This window comes from Mytilus trossulus, chromosome 8 (genome assembly GCF_036588685.1).
Source record: "Mytilus trossulus isolate FHL-02 chromosome 8, PNRI_Mtr1.1.1.hap1, whole genome shotgun sequence".
Taxonomy (NCBI): Eukaryota; Metazoa; Mollusca; class Bivalvia; order Mytilida; family Mytilidae; genus Mytilus; species Mytilus trossulus.
The window spans coordinates 68271515-68280906 of record NC_086380.1 but is presented as its reverse complement, the minus strand read 5'-3'; the positions used below and the strand labels follow the sequence as shown (position 1 = coordinate 68280906).

Below are 9392 nucleotides of genomic sequence, written 5' to 3'. Positions count from 1 at the left end.
AATAAAACAGGGCCATTACAGAATAAAACAGGGCCATTACAGAAAATATGTTATAATTAATAAACAGTCTCATTTGGCAATAATGTTCTTACTAGCTGGTTGATAAAACGCGTTTAAACAACACAACAGACAGCCGCTATAAAGGTAAATCCTTCTAAGTGAATATGTCTGCACCTGTCTTAAGTCAGGAATCTGATGTACAGTAGTTGTCGTTTGTTTAATATGTAATATAAACGTGTTTCTCGTTTCTCGTTTTTTATATATATTAGACTGTTTGTTTTCCCGTTTGAATGGTTTTACACTAGTATTTTATGGGCCCTTTATAGGTAGGTGTTCGTTGTGAGCCAAGGCTCTTTGTTGAAGGCTGTACATTGACCTATGATGGTTTACTTTTTTAAAATTGTTATTTGGATGGGGAGTTGTCTCATTGGCATTCACACCACATCTTCCTATATCTATTTATTGGCATTTTAACATTTTTAATTCGAGTGTCACTAATGAGTCTTTTGTAGACGAAACGCGACTCTGGCGTAAATGTAAAATTTTAATCCTGGTATTCATGATGAGTTTTTTTACGACCACTGGGTCGATGCCACTGTTGGTAGAAATTTATCTCCCGAATTTATCACCAGCCCAGTAGTCAGCACTTCTGTGCTGACTTGAGTTATCATTATATGTTCATAATTATAAATTAACTGTGATCAAAATTTTGAATTTTAGAAAAACCAAGGCTTTTCTACCTCAGGGAAGATTATCATAACTGTATTTGGCGAAAAATTTCGGAATTTTTGGTCCTCAATGCTCTCCAACTTCGTACTTTATTTGGCATTTTAATATTGTTTTTATTCGAGTGTCACTGATGAGTCTTTTGTAGACAAAACGCGCGTCTGAGTTACATATAAAATTTCAATCCTGGTTTCTATCTTCATTATTAAGGAAAGAAAACATAACTCATTTTGTCTTTATTAAAGTAAAGCTATCAATATCACAGCACACACTTCTTATATCAAATTAAAAAAGACGCATATAACAAATAACTATGAATTATACTAGTTACGTAACATTGAAATAAGAGGATGTGGTATGATTGCAAATAAGAAAAATATTACGACATAAATGTTAGCGGCTATAAGTTACCGTTTGTCTTCTTCAACAATGAGCAAAAGCTATACTGCATATGAAGTTATAAGAGACCCGACATGACAAAATCGATAACAATTGCGGTAAGTAAGAGTAAATAAATATTATAAACATACCCAAGTATTAATGTTTGATGTTTATTAGTTTGTTTAATAAAGGCGTTCTGAATATACACTAGTTCTGTTATTTAGCTAATTTTCGTACGATAAACAAATCAATAAACAATAAGTGGGGCTTTATAAACCTACATCGTAATATCAGTCATAATGCAGTTTTCTGTATCTAAACAACAAACCAAAAAAATACCAAGATTATCACTTTATTAATTACAACTTAATTAATTCTTTATATTTGTAAGTTTGATTGCTGTATAGGAATTACATGTATATCGACTAAATCATGTGTAGTTACACAAACGTCTGAGCGTATAAACATCGAATGCTTCAAAATATTTGTTTGTTTCTTTAAGAAGAGTATATTGTACCAAGTCAACAATTTGAAACATTTTAATAAGATATGATGTGTTCCTTTTAATAAAAAGAATAGCACTGAATACTTGTTTTTTTTTTACATATTTCTGTAAATATGTGCAAAACAAAACTTTTGATATACCCTTAAATAAGTCCCCTTTTAACCCCTTTTGGACACTTTTTCAAAAGTCTAACACCTCTTAAAATATTCTGCGGATATTACTCTTTAAATTTTTACAAAAATATTGCGGTACCCTAGGGTGTAACACAGAATTGAAATTTTGCCCTACCAGCTGATGGACTATAATGCAGTCAATATTGTATCTTGCATTTTGTGAGTTAATACCAATTTGCATATTTGATATTAATTTGAAACAAGACTACAATGTTTCTTTAATTTCGCTAGATTGACCACGTGTTAAATCGCAGCAAGGATAAGTGTTATCAGAAATTTTATTTATTAATCGTCGATTTCTTAACTTCCATTGACAAATATTTCATCCGTATTCATTTCAACACAAATTGATAATAAAATCCAATTAGGTATTTCTTGCAGAAATTAAAATCTCAAAAATACTGAACTCCGAGGAAAATAAAAAAAAAGAAAGTCCCTTATCGAAGGGCAAAATCAAATGCTCAAACACATCAAACGAATGGATATCAACTGTCATACTCCTGATTGAGTATATTGATTTTCCTATGTAGAAAATGGTGGATTAAACCAAATTTGAAAGCTAGTCTAACTTTTCATTTGCGTGACACTAGCATCAAATTCATTACATTGACAACAAAGGGAGAACAAACAAACAAATTTTACAGGTACAAATGTCAAAAATAGAGATACTGCAGTCAACATTGTGTACAATCTTAATCAGTTTAAAAACAAACAAATATGTAACAAAGAAGCACAAAATGAAACTCGAAAATTTGATAAATCATACAAAATATTACAATAATTTGCGGTTTCTAATTTCCCATTAAAGACTTAAATGATGTACATGTATGCCCATACACTGTAATCCAGCAAATAAATCGATATCCAATAAGAGAGGCGGAATTAATCTACATCGAAATACCAAAAACAAAGAAATTTACTTGATCTAAACAACAAATTGAAATAATACCAAGCTGAACACATTTTTTTAAAATTATTTCTTACTACTACTGTATATCTTATTAGTTTGATTGGGATTGCTGTAGATGAATATCATGTATCACGACTAAATCAGGGGTAGTTACATAAAATTCTGGGAGTATAAGCATCGAATGTATCACATTTCAAAACATATGTATATGTTCCTTTTAAAAGATCATATGTGCCGTGTCACTTATTAGAAACATCATAAAGAAATGCCTCATTTGTTTGATTCGAAATTAGTAACTTGTTATTTGTTCGATCAAAGAACAAAGATTGTGGATTTTTAATACCATCTTTCTTTAAAAGCAACACCCTATGTTTGTGTCCGTCTGGTGAAATAACAACGACATTGTGAGAATAAAAGCCTGATATATACACACGTCCGTGATTGTCTACCGCAATACCTTGTGCACTTCGAAGAAATGAAGCAAGTTCTGATTTCCATTTTAGTTTCCCTTGAAGATCACAGCATACTACTGAATCATCAATGTTTAGATAATAAAGTTGATCTGACCATATTGCAATGCTGCTATTCGAACGCAACTTAACGTTTTCTAGCTGTGTCACTGAGTCGTTATCTAAACTTACAACACATAAACCACTGTCATATCCATTATAGAACAATTGTCCATTGTTGTAAGCTATTCCATAAACCGATGACCCGCATTGAATCAATTTTTCAGTTTTTCTGTTTTTCATATCGATTATCGTGATAGACTTTTCAATGCCAGATGTTACAACAAGTTTTTGAATGTCCTCTTTAAAGTGCATATGAGATGTACACGATCCTGTCTGTAATGTAAAATCTAACGATCCGTCGGTTTTGATTACGTAGATTTTGTTACTTTCGTAACCGGAGAAAATCATTCTACCATCAGGTAGTAAGGAGCAATCAGTGATATATGCTCCCATTGTATTCACGGTCTGTTTCAAAGTTAATTTTATATCATCAATGGTTGGAACGTGCGTAGAAGGCAGCATTATCTGTGCTTGTTTGTTCTTCCGTCTTGTTAGTGTTATATCACTTGACATGGTATCTACGATAATGGGTCCCATCTTGATAAGAGTGGTAGGTAGATTTTCGAAAACTTTTTCTTTTTTAAAAGAAAGGGTAACATTGTTCGTTTTGTCTTCTTTTAACATGGATTCTATGAATTGTTCGTTTTTTGATACGTCTTGTTGGATGTGTTTCATAGCCACGAATGTCTGGAGGTCTGAAGCATGCTGTTTTATTTTATCGAAATTGGTCAGGTATTCTGTTATCTCCATTTCTTTCTCTTGTATGGATGATATTAAACAGCTGATTTTCTTGTTTTCCTTTTCCTCAGCGGCATACAACTCTTTCAGCAGACTTTCCTGCAGTTTATCGAGATGATCGTTAATCAATATTCGTGTCTCCTTAATTTCCAATTCAATTTTGGTCTTGTTCTCCTTCAGACTTTGAATGTTGTCTTGTCGACCTTTTCTTATTCTCTGTAAATTTTCCGAGACCTCCACAAGCATTTGTTCAATCTCTAAGAATGCATTTGAAGACTTAACATTTTGGATGACGTCATCTATCGCGTTTAACCCACCGCATTGATCATGCGATTCAACAACGCATCGTCTACAGCAAGGACTATCGTGTTTCTTACAAAATATTTGGTATTTTTCATTGTGCTTTGGACAATTATGAGTAATTTCCAGTATATTGGCAGGAAGCTTCTGGTATTCGGAGATTTGTACACAACTATGGTCTCTGGAAACCTTTGAAGCTGCATGATGCTCTTGGCACTCCTTGCAAAGACCTTCGTCGCATTCCGAACACCAGACTACCGAGGGTTTGTTGATGTTGCGGTATTCGCATACTCCACATACGATCAACTTACTCGACATGCTGCAAAATAGAATAGTGATAAGTTTTATCTCATGTTTAATAGCTTTCATTTTGTTTTGATAATAATAAATAAAGGTATACAGATGTCTCGTCAATAATGAGCCCTATTTTTTACCAAATAAAATGTTATTTAGATTGAGGGGGAGTGGAATTTAAGACTTATCTTTCCATCTCGTTTTGTTAAAATAACACTTAATTAATTTAATATATATAAATGGTTTTATGTATACATCCCTGGTTTGTGATCGTTCTCAATGAAGGTTCAAAATGTACATGCGCAAAGAGAATCAGATGCACGAAATTTGTTATTTTCATTTTAAAACAAATCTTTCATGCAAATATATTAACACACTATACAATTCTTGAGACGGCGAGGTTATTGACAAATGTATCCTGTATTAAGAAAGAAACATTTTAAAAGATGTTCCTAACTTGTATGATACTAGTACTTTGAAATATTAATTAAGACGTATACTTTGAAATATTAATTAAGACGGATACAATGAAACAATGAATGGAAAATCCTAAATTCAATAATAATAGATATCTTTTACGAAACTGAACTTTTTTAGAACAATACTCTACAAATGCTAATGCTTATGTTACAATAACTTTCTTTCCTAATTTACAAATTAGCCCTTATTTGTCACAACAATTACTGCAAGTTTAAAAGTTATCATACAATGTACATATTTGTTAATTACTGAAAGGTATCGAAGGTATAAGGTATTAAGAAAAACAAAGAGATTTTGGACATAGAACAAGTTACCATGGCAACAAATCATGACCTTGTTTGCATATGTTGTAAAATTTAGTGATTTTCCTTTAAATTAATTGTTTTATATATATTTTAGATTGAAAAAGTATGTCCGCACCCAAGAATTAATTTTTATATTTTGTCAATAGTTACATGTACAATAAAGCTTCTGTTAATTAATATTGTTGTTTCTTGACTGCACACGATGTTTCCACAACAGAAATAAAGAAAGTAAACTGCCTTAATTCTGTATTGTTTATCGTTTGTATGAAATATTTCATATTATGACGTAATTGTGACGTCATCATCATGATCATATAAAAATCTAAATATTTCGTGACCCTATGCATCTTTAAAGATAATGTGCTAATTTGAAAAATATATCAAACATTTTATTTTCTTGGGCTAAAACCAGGCCTTAATGTCCCTACTCAAGCTTGCCGTTAAAACATATGAGACAGTTAATCATCGCCCATTCGCCTTGTCTAAGGAAGGACTAATTTACATGGATGGCGGTCATACACCCCGACAGTTCATTAACCAATTTTGAAATGTAAAAAGGATTTCTAACAACAAAATTTATTACAGCGTTGGCGAAATATACATAAAATTATATTAAATTTACCTACTTAATGTATACACAATACATAAAGTCAAATAAGAAATTTGATGATATTGGTGGTAATAAATTTCCCATTTATTTTAAGCCTTACTTAAGTGCAGTTTATAAACTGAAATGATTATGAAATTGTGACATAAATCTTTTTTCAAGTAAGGGAACCACTATTTAGCTTGAAGGGATTGAGTTTTGTTGTTGTTACACAAATCGCGAATTGTTTTGTCAAGGAAAATGCATTTGTATTTTAAAGTAAATGGTAAAATCTGTAAATCAGAAAATATCGCCTGATTCTAAATAAAAAAATATTGCCTGATTACAATGTTTTTTCCTGAAAAAATTAACATTGTTAACAAGTTGAAAATTATTAAAAAATAATCTGAAAAATAACAATAAAAGAATCGCTCTATTGCATGTCTTTTGTCTCATTTATGCTGTTAGTGCTTCGGTTGAACAAATGAGAGTATTCACAATGCAATATTAAGTAATTAATGTATCCAAGGGACATAACTCTCAAAAAAATAATTGATTGGATTTTATTTTCGAACTCCTCTAAGAAATTGCTGTTTAAAACCTATAATATAAGATTCATAAATCTGATAATAATTGTACATGTGAGAGGTCGGACAAGACCGGATGGACAGATACACACACTAACGATCCGACGGACAGACGTACGGATGCCCGTTACTTCTATGTTCCAAGCATCATTTCGGGAAAGGAAAACAATTGGCACATAAATATATATTGTATTGAAGCAACCACTAGATCTTTAATTAATGTATTATGAGTGAATTAAATTACAACCGAACCAATATTCCATGTCAGGAATTCAGTGTGTATTCTTTCTTTTATTGTTTGATTCAGAAAATAATCTGCATTTTGGTTGATTTATTGTTAATTGTTAAACAGTCCAGGCGATTATTGTAAAGAGTAATATTACTTAAACCTATAATATAACATAATAAAGTAATATTACAGCTTTATGTAATATAACGTCTATATTACAAAAAGACGTAATAATCAATATTACGAAATGATGTAATATAGTTTTGCTAAATTACGAATATAAGTAATTTAAGTTATGACTACCATTTTTGTAAAATTCGACATCATTGTTACTGACCTCAAGTAGCTTTTCTAATACAGAAATGATCAACTTTCAGTTTAGCATTTGAAAAAAATATTCATTTTACCGCATCAAAGGTTTAAATACAAAATAAACGCTTTTCCGACATGTCATTCTCTTAAAGTCGTCATTTTTGACATAATGCATTTCAACACAGTCTTCAAAGTAATTTCTGTAGGAAGAAATATATTGTAGCTTTTCAGAAAGGTATCATGTGCAAGGATTTTGATAATAGTATAGCGTCGAAAAATGTTTAAAGAAACCCGTGTATCAAAATAAAACAATATTTCAGCGGAGATAACTCTTGGTTACTTAGAATGTGGTATAAGATGGATTTTGGTTGTTTCCCTTAAAATTATTAAACTACAACAATTTTACTGAAATATACTATGTCGTGGTAGGGATCTTTTTATTTTACGTAACTTTTGGATGAGTTTATGAAGTTTAATATATATATTGATATATTTATGATATTTGAAAATGTTTAAACTTCAATAAATCGAACTTGATTTCATATAAATGAATTAACTCCGCACATAATGGTGGGTGGGTAAGGTATTATAGTGTCTCAGTTTTACTTCGAATTTCTTCCAATTTTTTGATTTGGAACATCTTAGTTGGAATGATTTCAGTATTTTGATATAAAAAAAACTCCTATGTAACCACGAGGCATATCACATTGCATTAAAGGACACGACATCATTTTAGTTAAGCTTGAGATAGTCATTTTAAGATGCATTTTTTTTTATATAATCAAATATGTAAATTACATTTTAATTCTTCTTCAATAGATCTCTTGTCATAGGGTGAAACTTGCACATTTATTTCTTATAATAGATCGGCATTTAATTGCCCATATTAATTCACTATGGTCAAGCGTGTTTAGTATTTGTAGATTTATTGTTTTTATGATCTTTAGCAGCCTGTCTGATTTGATGTATGATTCCGCTGTGTTTTAGCTGTAGTCATTTCTAATTAGAAGCCGTATATTATACATTAATGTTTCTGTTTGTTTATATTCTGTCCCTAAACGTCTGTCACCTGGAGATGAATGACGATTTAATGTCGGAGAAATTCATATAAGTAGCAAAGTTCTTAGCAAATAATAAAAGTGGATGAATATTGAGATTCGGGAGGATTGAAGATAGTTAGTGATAGAGAATGGACGTGTCTCTATATTAACAATGTAATGTAATGGAAGTGTTCATATATATATATATATGTGAACTTATGCATATTAAATATGTATATATGAACATTACTTTTTAAAGCTAATGCCTTAGAATAGCTCTGTGACACTAGTTATAATGACAGATCTGCCATCATCAGGGGTCCAACCATACCTATTATTTGTTTATAAATGTTTTCATCAAATTAAAATACATTGTTTTCTAAAATGAATTTCAACAAATTTATAAATACACTTGATTGGCGAAGAACGTCTTTAATGTTAAAAAATAGTTCAAAATACAGTTATAAATTATTCATCAGCTCAAGCTCAAATCAATTAAGTCCTACAATTATTGACTTTTAAATTTTATTTGTCGAAACTGTCATATGCTCGTTCAACAGCAATCAATAGAACTTCTTGATGTAGATTAGTAAGCATCTGTGTGATATCATACGAAACCAAACGAAACCAAAAGGCTATATGCCATAGGTATTATTTCTCGAAGATATCAATGAACGATGTAGCCTACACGTATCTTTTAAATGTGAAGACTGATATGAATTAGACAAAAGTAATACTATCATATTACCCCTTTCTTATAATTTCAATTTGAAAATAAGTTCGATTGTTTATTAATTTGTTATGGTCACTTGTGTTTCTAATTTGCCGTATTTCTTTACCTTAGATAAATCGTCTAAATACATGCTGTGAGTGACAGCTATTTATGTGCAGAAACAGATAAGAATTTGTTTCTTTAAAATATATTTCAAGGTCAAGAATGCCATATGTTGTAAATCTTTTACCTTTAATTACATTATCATCTAAGAACGACATTTGATCGTCTCTATATGTGCCATCATGGCATGATAGAATATTTTGTCTTTATATTGAAATGCAGAAATAACTAGATGCATTATTTCGAACATAAATATGTCACAGATTTCAGGTGACGGAACTGCACCAATTGCCGCACCCATTGTTTGTTTATAATTTTTCCATCAATTTCAAATACATTTATTTAATTTATTTTCTAAAATGAATTTCAATAAATATAGAAATACATTAACTCGTGGAACATTGACTTTATTTGAACTG

At 30.7% G+C, this 9392-nt stretch overlaps 1 protein-coding gene across 1 annotated transcript in view; it reads right to left on the bottom strand.

Moving 5' to 3' along the window:
* Positions 1-945: 945 nt before the first annotated feature.
* LOC134681317 (transcription intermediary factor 1-alpha-like) overlaps positions 946-9392 on the bottom strand; it is a 39360-nt gene continuing 30913 nt past the window's right edge. The window contains exon 2 of the mRNA XM_063540892.1: positions 946-4624. Within this exon, the coding sequence (XP_063396962.1) occupies positions 2935-4624 (1690 nt within the window). The 3' untranslated portion in view covers positions 946-2934. The remainder of the gene's footprint in view (positions 4625-9392) is intronic.